This window comes from Macrotis lagotis, chromosome 3 (genome assembly GCF_037893015.1).
Source record: "Macrotis lagotis isolate mMagLag1 chromosome 3, bilby.v1.9.chrom.fasta, whole genome shotgun sequence".
Classification (NCBI taxonomy): Eukaryota; Metazoa; Chordata; class Mammalia; order Peramelemorphia; family Peramelidae; genus Macrotis; species Macrotis lagotis.
In genome coordinates this window covers 251,194,594-251,208,786 of record NC_133660.1, presented here as the reverse complement: position 1 = coordinate 251,208,786, position 14,193 = coordinate 251,194,594, and the positions used below count along the sequence as shown (strand labels likewise).

At 35.2% G+C, this 14,193-nt stretch overlaps 1 protein-coding gene across 1 annotated transcript in view; it reads right to left on the bottom strand.

Moving 5' to 3' along the window:
- LOC141518408 (gamma-butyrobetaine dioxygenase-like) overlaps window positions 1-14,193 on the bottom strand; it is an 85,692-nt gene that overhangs the window by 59,208 nt on the left and 12,291 nt on the right. Inside the window, exons 3-4 of the mRNA XM_074230402.1 lie at window positions 10,024-10,276; window positions 8,173-8,287 (exon numbers count right to left, since the gene is read on the bottom strand). Coding sequence (XP_074086503.1) covers window positions 8,173-8,287; window positions 10,024-10,245 — 337 coding nt within the window. The 5' untranslated portion in view covers window positions 10,246-10,276. The remainder of the gene's footprint in view (window positions 1-8,172; window positions 8,288-10,023; window positions 10,277-14,193) is intronic.

The window sequence follows — 14,193 nt, the reverse complement described above, 5'->3', positions numbered from 1 at the left end:
CAGTGAAGGAAGTGGCAAACCCTCCAGAATCATTGCCAAAAAAACTCTGAATGGGGTCACAAAGAGTGGGTCATGACTAATAAAATGACAGAACAGAAATACATTTGCTGTAATTTTCAAGGTAACTGTCAGATTGGAAAAAAATATGAAAGTAAAAGGAATGAACCATATGCATTTTAGTCTCATCATTTTTGATGAAACTTGGACTTATGCTGTTTATCTGCAGAAGGAAGAGCTAGCAGTGGTAGAATTTACAAAGGCTGGTTCACCAGGAAAATCTAACAACTAAACGTGTCTCAAGTTGGTATGGGTTAAATTAGTTCTATAATTATGTTTATGGAAAATAAAGGCCAGTTTGCATAATTATGCTCCTTTAATCAAAGAGGAATGCCTGAGGATATTGTTGGTTGGTTGGTTCTTGTCCTTTGTTATCAAAGAAGCCCTAAGCGACATCACTGTGTTGGAGACAAATTACAGTATGTCAGCCTGTGGTTGATCAGACAGATGTGAGCTCAGAATGCTCTACCACAGGTTGAGCACAAATAGTCCGTGGGAACACCCAGGGTGTTTCCTCTGAGCTGCTTCAATTCTGCTTCCTCATAGAGTGCAGCCCCCTCACTGATGAGGGCATGTCATCCTGGGCGATCCTGTGCCAGTTTCTCCCATGTTCCATAATCGGTTCCAAAGTTCTTGACCTGTTGTAGAGCATTCCAAGCTCATACTGGTCTGATCAGCCACAGTCAGACACACTATAACTTGTCTCTAACATAGTGATGTTATTTTGATCTTCTTCGATAATGGACAAGAACCAACCAATTAACCATACTCGCACAAGAATTCCCTTTATAATATACCAGGTCTAAGGATGCATAAATTTTAAGGAGCAGAAGAGTATGAAACTCAGATCTCTGGAATATTTTTAATTCTATGCTCAGTGATCCTTATTATATAAAACCAGGCTTCAATATAGATCATCTTTTGGAAAGCCATTGGAAGTTCTTTGTAAATTTCAATTTATAATAAAATGTACCACTCAAAGTCAAAGTTTCACTTGAAATATTTCAGTGCCATTTCAAAGAAATAGAAAAAACATGTTAGCTTTCTGGCAATTAGGAAAAAGAGAGTCAAACATATGGATTTAGGGTCACATATGGAAGATTACAAAGTATACTTTTTCCCCAGTGTTCTGTGAAATGTATTAAGCGCTGATCGTTTTGACTGTATGATGGAAATTTTGCATTTCTAATAGAAATGAGCTTTGGGCTCTTCCAACCATCCATATGACAACAGTAAAATTTAACAAAAATCTTTGTTTTCAAATATTTGGATGACACTTTGAATTTTTGGCCAGAAATCTGATATCATGTGGTCATAACTATATTATACAGTATTATCTTGTTAGGCTGATAATTCATAAGAAGAAAAGAGAATAACTTCTTGCCATCCAGTTTCTCACCCTAATTTAAGTCCCCTCCCCAGTATATCTATGGACTCACTGGCTGTTTATAGTTTGTTGGTTAGGAATGCTTGGATTAGATGCAGACCTTTGTACCTTGAGAAGACCATCTATGGAGGGTTTATTTATGGGATGGGTTGAGATCAGTATTGTTGGAGAAAGTACCCACATTAATGAGCCCTGCATTGACTGAAGTACTGAATTTAGATAATGTTAGTCTTTAAATTGAATCAAAATGAGCTTCCTATATTAAATCAAGAATAAGCATACTCTTGGAACAAAGACTGATTTTCTTTGGCAGGATGATGTTTTTGGCCACCCACAACATTTTCCTTGTCATTGGCAAAAATTACTTCTGGCCATGAGAATTATTGGCTGGAGCATAAGTACCTTCTTGCCCAAGATCCAACAACCAACATGTAGGAACTTCAAGATGGAAAACTGGGGGAGCCCCTTGCCATACTCCTTTTCGCCAACCCGTGATTTAAGCCATGAGAAGACAACAGAGAATAAGGAAAAACAAAGGGGGGAAAATAAGAAAACTCAGTTTATGAGAACTTAAGTCTTTTGCCCAGCTTCACACAGCTGGTAAGTGTTTGAGGCCAGATGTGGATTCAGATCTTCCTATCTCTTAAGTGTTATCCACTGTGTGCCACCTAACTGCCTCCATGACCTTGAATTACTTATCATCCCCCTTAACTCTGCCTCTCCTCCAAACCTTCATATTTTTCTTAAGAGTATAAATATTCTCTCAGGTTCAGAATCACAAAATCATCCTTCACTCTTCTCTCTCTATCCCTCCCTCATACTTAATCAGTTGTCAAGTTTTGTTAATTATGTTTGGACAGAATCATTTAAAAACTAAACGCTTCATCTTTTCTCATTGTACTTTATGCTAATCTCTTACTACTTTTTGCCTAGACTATCACATTCATTTTCCAACTGGACTCCTAACCTCTTCCTTCTTCAATCTATGTTCCACAAGGCCACAATGATAATCTTTTTAACATATATCTGACCATATCAATATTTCCCTCAAAAAAAAAAAACCTTTCATGGCTCTCAATTGCCATTAGAACAAAATAAAAACCTCCTAAATTCTGCCTTTACATTTTCCAAAATTGATATTCGAATCTTATTTCATACATCTCCCCACCACATGCTATATACACTCTAGCCAAAGTGGACCAAGATCTGCTTTCTAAATTTAACATTCTGTTTCCTACCTTCATTTTATTCCTACCAGGTCTTCCCCTTGCTATCTTCCCTCATCTCTACCTCCCAGAATTTTTACTATCATTTACCATCTCTGTGAAACTTTTCTTGATCACTGTTGCTATGGGTGCTTGTTCTTTTGTCTCCCCTCAAATAATGTGATCTAATTCTTTGTGTATGGCTATCTGCTCCTGTTACAATAGAAGTTCCTTGGGGTTTGGCGGGGAGGAATCAGGGAACCATTTCATTTTTGACTTTACATTTTCCATGCCTCAGTACCTATTTTATGAATTGTTGCTGAACTCCACTTGGTGATAAGCCTTTCTTTATGTTGCTAGGCTGACCCTCAGCCAACAGATATATGGTTCATTACTGGACCATTATTCTAAGCTTTCCCTTTTTTGGTGAGACTCATCAGAATCTGCATGTTGCCAGCATTGCCACTGAGAACTCAACATTATCTTCTTGGTACCAGAGCAGAATTTTACTGGAGACTCTTTTATAAATATAATTATTTGTATAATAATTATGGAGTACAAATGTTTGAGGGGAGAGAGTAATAATAAAGCATGCAATAAAATAGAAAAATTAAAACCTATATATCCATATAGATATCTATAAATAGTAATGTTTCTTCTTTAACCTATAAATTCTATTCTTTGGAAATATATTTAAAAATCCAGATCTCATTTGAAACTTTGAGTAAGATTTTCAGTGTGTCCTGGGAACAGCAACCAATTTATCTTTATATCATTCTGGTCTGTATTCTGTCAGTATGATTTCATTTTCCCACTGTTTACATGAAAATCATAGCACTTTTACTTTGCTCTGTTTTTTTTTTTTTTGGTACTGGCAGATATGTTACTATATCTTGCCTACATTATTTTCTCTTGGTAATTGTGACTTTTTTTTGAGACTAATTGTGACTCCTCTGTAACTACAAGTAGAAAAGTTAGGCAATTCATCTGTAGGGCAGAAAGGCAATGTCTGCAGCTAATAATCCTTATGAAGGCACCGACCCCCCATTTCTTTCTCCTCTCATGCTGATGCTACTTGAGGGTAGCACAGAAAGATGGGGAAAATCTAGACCCTCTAGTCTGGGTTTTTGTTGTGATCTGGGCTGTAGTTTGTTTACTGAGTTTTGTTTGTTGATACATTATCTTATAATTGAAGAAGTGAATGCATTGAAAGGGAAGAAAACAAAAAAGACAGAACTGTGTAACTCTAGGGTTTGGTTTTCCTGGGTAACTCTCCCAATGTCTGGACATCTTGTATACTTAGCAATTTAATTTGCCTGGGGCTTGAAGCAATAATAGCAATAATAACAATAGCAACAAGCATACTACTATTGGTAACGATGATGAAAATCATGTCTAACATTTATAAAGTGTTGTAAGATTTGGAGCAGCCAGATGAAATCAGGAAGTTGTTACTTAGTTATGTCTGACTCTTTGTGACCCCGAGACTACAGCATTACAGTTTTTTCTGTTCTCCACTATCTTTCCATGTCTGTCCAAGTTCATATTCATTGTTTCCATGTTTCTATCTATCTATTTCATCTTCTGCCATTTCCTTTTCCTTTTGCCTTCAAGCTTTCCCAACATTAGGGTCTTTTTCAATGAGTCCTGTCTTCTCATATTTAAATATTTAAACTTCAACTTTGGTATTTATCTTTCCAGTGAATAGCCTGAATTAATTTAAGTATTGAATGATTTGATCTTATTCATCAAGGGACTCTCCAAAATCTTCTCTGGCACCACTTTTTGAAAGCATCAATTCTACAGCATTCAACTTTATTTATAGTTTAATTCTCATAGCCGTATATTACTACTGAAAAAAAGATATAGCTTTGATTATATGGTCCTTTGTTGGCAAGGCAATGTCTCTGCTTTTCAGTATGCTATCCAAATTTGCCATGGTTTTCCTTTCAAGGAACAAACATATTTTAATTTCATGGCTGCAATTTTTTTTATGATACTCTTCTTTTATACTCTCCTCTTTCACCCCCATCAAGAGGCTTTTTAATTCTTCACTTTTTTTGGCCATCATTAAAAAAAATAGTTCAAAGGTTTTATTCTAAAAGCTTTAATTACAGTGCTTGTTTGTTGAAATGAACACTGAAAACAAATATACTGATTGCTAATTATGTATTCAAATCAGTAAGAGTTTCTACAATACCAAACAAACCAGTCCTGAATATTTCCTCAGATAAATTTTAACAGCTCCAGCTTCTTTAGTGGTTATCAAACTATACAAGAAAAATTTGACTCTTGTAGTATGAGAGGGTAATAAAGGAAATTTCACATATATATACAAATAGGAGGATTGTTTCAAAATGAGATGGAATATTTTTAGTACCAGAGTGTCATCATCTGCTTGTTTCAGAGTATTAATATTTCTCCTGGCAAACTTAATTCTAACTTTTGATTTATCTGACTTGCAATTTCTCATGTTGTTTTTGTACATATAATTTAAATAAATAAAGTAATAATGTGCAGCCTTGTTGTACTTTCCCAATCTTAAGCAAATTGGTTGTCCCATATTTGGTTCCAACTGTTGTTTCTTGGCCCATATACAGTTTCCTCAGGATACAAATAATATGATCTGGCACTCTCTTTGAGAACTTGCCTCATTTTGTTGTAATCCTCACAGTCAAAGGCTTTTAGCATAGTCAGTAGAGCAGAAGTAGATATTAATATGGAACTCCTTTGCTTTTTCCACAATCCAGGTAATGTTGGCAATTTGGTCTCTAGTTCCTCTACTTCTTCAAAAATTAGCCTTTTCTTCTGCCTAGAAAGAAAAATCTTAAGCATAACCTTGCTGGCATGTGAAATGAAGGCAGTTTTTTGCTAATTTGAACATTCCTTGGTATTGTCCTCTTTAGGATTGAGATGTAAATTGATCTTTTCCAATCCAGTTTTGAGTCAGGTAGACCCGAGTTTAAATGTGATCCCAGATACTAGCTATTGTCACCCCTGGAGTCACTTAAATTTTGTTTCCTTTAATCCATTAGAAAAGGAAATGACAAACCACTCCAGTATCTTTGCCAAGAAAACCTCATGAACAATATGGCTCATGGCATCATGAAGTATCAATATGACTAAATGACTGAATAACAAATGAGGTTTGCAAAGTTGTTTTTTAAACTTAAATATTATTGTCCATTTTAAAGATGAGGCAGTCGAGGCACTTGAAAGTTAAGTGACTTGCCCAGGATCACAAAGTTAATAAATATTTGAGGTAGGATTTGAATTTAGGCTTTCTTGATTACAGGTCCAATCTTCTCCCTGTGGAACTGCCTTGCACTGAGTTTGTAATGATTTTATGTCAAAAGGTCACTGACTATGTCCACTCAATGAACCAAGTGCCTTTCTCAACCTCTCTTGACCTCTAAAGGACAGCAGTGGACCAGATCTCTCCATTGGTTAGCTTTTGCTCTCATAGTGTGAGTAGTTCATCTTCTTTCCAATCATATATGAAACAGCTCAAAGCAATACATTCATAATGGCCAAGAAACATTAGTATTCCATGCATCATATTTTTTACAATGTTAGAAAATAATAAACTGAAGTAATAAGATAAGGTAGCTTTCCTATTATTCAAATTGTCAAAACTGAGAGCAGAAAACTCTAAAGAAATAAAATCAAGAACATGATTTTTATTATTTAAAATTGAAACCAAATTAGGGAGAAAATCCTTAAATAAATGATGAAGCCCTAAAATGGTGTTGCTTAATAATGATAGTAGCAGCAAAAATAAAAGTATGTTGCAACAGTTATTCTATCATGGTCCTACAATGAAAATCTTTTTGTCAAAATACATGAGTTAATATTTGAGGTAAACTATCAAATCAGAGTGTTAATGTTTGGGGGGATACTTAGAGACCATTGAGTCTAGCTTAGTTTTATTAATGAAGCACATTCCAAAGAGGGAAAGGAACTTTTTCAAAGACGTGAGTTAGTTAGTGGTAGGTCCTGGATAAGGATTCAGGTCTTCATATTTCTATGGAGGATTCCTTTTATCATGAGATGCAGTCTTGACATTTTATCTTTACCTAGTTTTTAATCAAATTCTTCTTGAAAAAACATTAGGTAAGAAAATAGGTCACATTCTTTTTTTAAGGGGAAAATGTAGATAATTTATTTTCCTAACTTCATGTATTTATCAATTCTCTTGAAAGTAAAAAAATCACCCAAACTTATGCACAGCTGTAATTCAATTCAATTCAACAACAACATTTAAATATTTAATAATTAAATACTTTATAAAAAGAAGAAGCTGGGGAGCTAGGTTGGCAGTGCATAGAGTGTCTAGTCTGGAGTCAGGAGGATTCATTTTCTTGAGATAAAATATGGCCTAAGAGACTTGTTAACTGTGGTGATTTTGGACAAGTCAATAAAACTTGTGTAACTCAGTTGCCTCATCCATAAAATGGGTAACCACTCCAGTATCTTTCCCAAGAAAACTCCAAATGGCGTCACAAAGAATTAGACATGACTGATAATGACTGGATAGCAACAACAAATGAGGCAGTAGTGGCAGAGAAGTCAGTGAGTCCAAAGTCACTTTGAGATTTGCACAACTCTTCACAGATGTCTCATTTTATCCTCAAAACAGCCCTGGAAAATACGAGTCTTTATTAGCCTCATTTTATAGATGAGGAAATTGAAGACGACAGTGATTAAGTGACTTGTCCAGTGTCATCCAGCTCGTAAGTGTCTGAGACTGGTTTTAGAACTTAAGTCTTCTTAACTCTTAGTCCAGAATTCCTATTCAATACACCATCTTGAAAGTCTGAGATAACAGCAAAAGCTTAGTTTTTTGTACATCAAAGCACATCTAGTCCTAGTGGTATTATCTGCTTATAAAAAAAGGTTTGCATTGGAAATTAAAACTGTATTATCAATAGATGTAAAACTTGGAAGAGAGAGGGAGACAGTTCAGCAACAGAGGGATGAAAAGTGAATGCATTTTGAAGATGATTACATTAGTTTAGGATGGCATTCAAGTTGGAAGTGGAAGGATTGGTCATGCCTCCAATCATTTGGTTGGTTGCAATTGCTCAGAACTGGGGGTCAAGGAGAGAAGGGATGGTTATGAACAAATAGAAGACAAGACAGAAAAGGGCATGTCTGAGGAGTGAACAGTAGTCCTGCAGATAGTAATAAAGCTAGAAAGGTCAGTTGGGGTCAAATTGCCTCTAGTTTCATCTTCAATTAGTAAATACCATGGGAACAAGAACTGTGTTTGCTGTTATGTTTCCATGCTTCTCACATTCCTTGTACTGGCTTAACAAAAAAGGATAGCTATGGATGAGATGGATCCATTAGGTTTTGATGCCCTTTCTTCCTTGTCTGGGCTTCTTGAGTAACCATTACTTGTCCAAATACCAGTACTGAAGAGTAATAAGCTTTGAGTAAATCCTCTTTAGAAAATTGCATTTTTATTCATGTATTGGGGAATGATTTTAAAGATTATAAAAGATTTTTAAATACACCTACCTGGCAAAAACAATTCTTTTTGAACTTTTGCTCTGGATTTTTGGGAAAAGCATCTTTTCTTTAGCCAATCTGCTTCGAAATCACTAATATGTTGATCAGGCCATATGATATGTACCTTTTAACACAGTAAACAAACATATATTTAAATGTTAGATGCTTTAGCACTTTTCAGTAGAAGAAACTCAAATAGAAATGAATCCCTATTGACTTAGATCCTATTTGTTGACTTAGAAAGCCATAAATTAGCATTATTTTTGTTAAACTATATTTTTATTTAATTTTTGTTAAACATTTTCTAATTACCTTTTAATTTGGTTCAAGCCTTTCTGGAGTCTTGAGTTTGTCACCTCTGCCCTACAATCACTTAAAAAAAAATTGGAGATTTGGGAAATTTAGCAAATATCTACATTTTTTTTTAGTTTTTTGCAAGGCAATGGGATTAAGTGGCTTGCCCAAGGCCACACAGCTAGGTAATTATTAAGTGTCTGATGCTGGATTTGAACTCAGGTACTCCTGACTCTAGGGCCAGTGCTCTATCCATTGTGCCACTAGCTGCCCCTAAATATTTACATATTTGAAAGATAAATCAAATTACTCTCTAGTGCAGAAGCCAAGGATTTTGGAATTTTGGAGTCTGTCTAGACCCAAACCTTCATTTTGCAAATGAGGAAACTAAACAAAAGAGTTATTTCTCATGTAAGATCATGTGATTTGTCAGTGGCAAGAGTCAGAACAAGAACTCTGGTATCCTTTTTGCTATGTCATTCTTCTTCTGAGGATGAGGTACACTTAATGAAAGATAAGATTAGAAATCCCCATGTCTGGGTATTGAGTAACACAAGTTAGGGTTCCGGATAGAGTTAAGTATGCATCTTGATAAGGACATGGCCCCTATGAAATCACAAGGTTTCAACCTTTGTACTAGACCTCGTATTGATTCATACATGTCTTTGGCATCATTGTGAAATCAGAGTTGGGATAGTGGAATGAAGTGAGTTGTGTTTGAGAAGGCATGATTGATACCATCAAAATCCTTGAGTCAATAGGAAGCTGATGGGTGGATGAACAGCACTGGTTGGTATAGCTTCCCCTTCTTGCCAGGAGTCCGCCTCAATATTAGAGAGGTGGGGCATGATAAAGTTACATGTATATGTGATTGTAGCAACCAGATTTGAAGTTAATTTTTATATTATTTGTCTACCAGAGTCAGGACACTTTGGTTTTAGTCTCAGCTACAGTGCTGACTATGAGTGTAGCTTTGGATCAGTCACTTACTCAGAAACAAAGAAATCTGCAGTTGAAAGGAATCTAAGCAACCATCTAGTCTAACTTACACCTGACTGGAACAGAATAAACTTTCTGAATATTAGTTTCCTCAAACACAAAAATGTAAAAGTGGGATTGGTTCAGAGATTCTTAGTCTGAATTCCATTGACCAAAGTATAGAAATCACGGGCTTTATGAATTTGGATAGAAAAAAAAATCAATCTCATTTTCATTCATCTTTAACTAAAATTTAGCATTTCCTTCATTTCTTTAAAGGTATGGTTCTGAGAAAGGCTCCATGGGCTTTATTAGTTAGCCAAAGGGATCCATGGCACAAAAATGGTTTCAAATCCTGGTACTTATGTCCCTGAATCAAAAATTCAATTCTAAGACCTGTTAGTAGAACCAAACTTCTGGTTGGAGGTATCTGCAAGAGCCCTAGGTTCAATTAGTTCATTGATTATTGGGTATACTTACTGTGTGCCAAATACTTTCTGGGATTCGGGGGATCCACGTACACATTTGGCTAGTAAGCTTAAAAAATAGTCTATTAATACCAACTGGTTGATTTAAAGCAAAAAATACCTTTCTTTGGTTGATCAAAGTCATGTGCTTGACCCATGTGTTTACATCAAGGGCTTCAATGAGGAGCTTTCGAGCTTTTGCAGAATCCAGATAGCAACAAGAACACTGACAGTTGTCTCTCAGCCACACAGCTGGGTAGAGTGACTCTTCTCCATCGTCCCAGTGAATCTGGATCAAACGTTCAGAATCTAGAGCCTCCACCTTCAGGATAGCTGAACTCATGCTGCCAGCCTTCAGTATGAATTCTTTGTACCTGTTAAGATAGACCAGGGCTAAGAGGACATACATAGCTGTTCTTTTACCATTTCAGCAAAGTACATGGTCTGTTTGTTCTTCCCCTAGCTACCACAATCCACATTTTGAGGAGAACTTTGCTTGTATTAGATTGGCAACAGAAACAGTTGATGAAAAATAAACAAGAAAATTATTTTGAGACAAGGATTGGGGAAAATCAATCCTTTGATTCTTCCACTGTGATTTTAGATAATCGTATTTACTGAGTTTGCACCTAATGAAAAATATAATTTTATTATTATATCTGTATAATAGCTCTGAAAATTTTAAAAAGTAAAATTATCCCTAAATGGAAAATAAAACAAAGCTTATTTGTTATAGCAAAGGACTATGAGAAATGAAAAGAGGACCATAAGAAGATAATAGTTAATAATTAGCTTTGAAGATTCCTTACATCCGGGTCACTTTCTACCTTTGAAATCTTATACTTTACGTCCTTCTCCATACTCTGTGATATAGCAGCACTGATCTATTTTCTCTTCCATTTATGTAGCACTCCATCTCCCAGTTCCTCATGTTTACCCATCATTTCCCTTGACTTCCTTTAAGACTCAGCTGCAATCCTTCCTTCTGAAGTAGAACTTTTCTGATTCCCCTCTTGTTTCCCACTCACAATGTATCCAACATGTAGGAATATAGCTGTTTACACTTAGTCTCTTCCATTAGAATATAAGCTCCTTGAGAGCAGGGACTGTTTTTTGTTTTATTTTTGTCTTTATATTTCTAAAAGCTCAGCACTGTCCTTAATAGCTACTCATTGCTTGCTTGAACACTCTTATCTAATAATGCAACTTAAGTTCTAATTGCTGATTGCAGCTGCCATGTAAAAGGTTGTTATTGAGCTTGTAATCTACTGTACGTAAACTGTTCCGTATCTATGTTTCTCATTCTAGGATCTAGTAATTTATGGAATTTCATAGTTCCTTATAAGAGAACAGGTCTGGTAAGGCCAAACCTTTGGAATAACAGAACTGGGAGTCAAACCCAGGTTCTCTGGCTCCAGATTCATTGCTCTTTCTTTGGTCAGTAGCTGTTATATTTATAGTTCCTGATCATGGTGTGATTGTGTGATTGTGCTTGTGTGTGTGTCTGTGTGTGTGTGTAGAATACCTACTGATGATTTTTTTCAACCATCCTGCCTGTTATAATGTATGTAAAGCCCTTTATAAGTTGTAAAGCAACTATTATCTATTACTATTATTTTTATACAATTAATTTTTAAAATGCAAGTAGAGAATTTTTCCATTTGTCTCTACAAACTTTATCTTTAAAGTGTAGTAGACAGAACACTTCCTTGAAGAGTCAGAACTGGGTTCACAAATATTTATTTTTTGAAACAGATCAACTAACTCCTTGCCATAGTCAATGGTCCTCATGAGTTTCTGTTAGGTTATAGTTGGCATTCACACTGATTAAAATTAAAGAAGAAAATGGCAAATCACTCTAATATCTTTACCAACAAAACTCCATGGACAATTGGTCCACAGTGGCACAAAGAATCAGACACAACTGATTGAAGAGGCTTCCTGAAACTAGATTGGGGTTTGGACAGAGTTTGTCTTCGGACCCATTTCTGCAAACTTCCTAGATTGGCAGAAGCTACTAAAGCTTACATTCTATTAACATGGGTCTACTGGCACCCGGCAATTCCTCCAAGCCACAATAAGGCTCTGACATTTACTGATTGTATGATACTGGTCATATTCCATATTTATGGAATAAGACAAGCATTTCCATAATGTAGTAAAATTAAAAATGATTGTAAATGAAACTGCAAAAAACCCTCCAAAACCATAAAAAACACAAAAATTAAAAAAAGTTAAATCATAGAATACATCTTCTAATTTACATTGATAGATGAATAGCTTCACCAGGAGCACCTATTCATATATCAGATTATATCACATAAAAAATCTTAATTGATATGATCAGTCACTCTGGTTTATTGAGTAGATTAGAAACTCATTGAGGGCAGGAACTGGATTTTTTTTGTCTTAGTTCCTAAATTGTATGATGCCTTCCAAAAAGCAGTAAAGTTTTTGAATTCAAATTAATTTGTTGAATATATTTTTATGGGGTTTTATGTTTAGTCTGAAGAATTGCACAAGATGTTGCTGACCATTGGAGGTGGCACTCATGCTGATGAAATCAGGCCTCTATGAAGATATTAGAGCAGACTCTACTTTGTTTACTACTCCTCATATAGATCACATCTCTAGAACAGGAAGGGAAATCAAGGAGCTTCTAGTTTCCCTACCCCTTTCAGTTTTTCAATGAGGAAATGAAGATAAAATGACTTGCCCAAGCAGAGATCTGAACTCTGGGCTTGTGACTCTGAATATGGCAGTCTTTCCATTGTGGTGCGTTGCCTTTAAATCATAATAAGCTATATACATAAGAAATGCTTCTCATAGTTGAGGGACCTGGGTCTAAGTCCTGACGGCTGCCAATTCCCAGTGTCTTCTTGGACAGATCACTAGTCTTCATATTTAAGACCAGATCTCTTATTGCCTTACTAGTTCTAAGCACTGTCTCACTCAAATCCAATACGTAAGTCTGGATAGTACCGTTATTGGTAATATTGGTTCTCTTCAAGAACAAAGGAACAATAATTATATATTTTATGGTTTATAGCATCAAATGCTAATCAATCTTTCTACCCCAATTAAAAAATTATATGCATAATGGCCTTAACCAGGATTTAAGGCTTATATTTTTTTCAATATAAGTATTTTATTTGTTTTCCAATTACATACAATAGTAGTTTCTACCTATCATTTTTCTGTAATGGCTTGAATTTTATAAGTTTCCCCCCCAACCTCCCTTCCCCCCAAAAGGCCTATATTTTAAAATCCCTTTTCATGAAGTAGAGTATTATTAGTACAAATCTTCATAACTATCTGTTAATCTATCTAGATATCTGCCTGTCACATTCTTCTGAACTTTTAGGATCATAGGATTATCAATTTAGAGTGAAAAGGTCCTTAGCTATTGTCTAGTCCACCCTTAGAATTTTATAGAAAAAAAAATTGAGGCTCACAGAGGATGTTTTGTTGCATAGCTAGTGAATGACCAAGAAAAGAGTGGCATTGAGGTTCTCTCACTCCAAATCTTGGGTTCTTTAATCTTTCTACTCTGATACTTCATTGTGGCCTGCAGATGATGTAGGATTCTTGAAAGTTATACCATTGGAATATAAGCTAGAGTAGGTCTTACTTTCTAGAAAACCTTTAGAATGGGGACTGAAGACAAATTTTAAGTTCTAAACTAGTAATCTCAGGGAATCTCTTCACCGGAATGTTGCCTGTTAGAGGAAAAATTATTATTATTATTATTATTATTATTATTATTATTATTATAGTTCCCTTAGATATAAAAACATTTTCAACATTAATTTTTTTAAGTTATGAATTTAAATTTATCCCCCTCTCTGAGATGCTAAGAAATGTACAGGTTATACATGAACAATGTAAAACATTTCCACATTAGTCATTTTGTGAAAGAAAACTCCACAAGAAAAAAAAGAAAGTATGCTTTCATCTGTATTCAGATACCATCTATTTTTCTGGTATAGGCAGATAGTTTTCACTGTGAGTCCTTTGAGATTATATTGCTGAGAAGAGCTGAGTCATTCATAGTAGGTGAAGAATTATTTTTGACCACAGAAACTCATTAAGACTAGCTGCTAAGAGAAGGAGTGATTTGATTTACCTCAAAAACAAATATTTATGTATAAGACATTGTGTTTGGTTTATTATAGGGTGTATCCATACCAATTAAATCATAGGCAAACACGCATCTGATGAATAGACACATGTATCCTCTGTATATTTAGCTTCGAGCCTTAAAGGAAACAAAATAATAAATTTGGTTCTT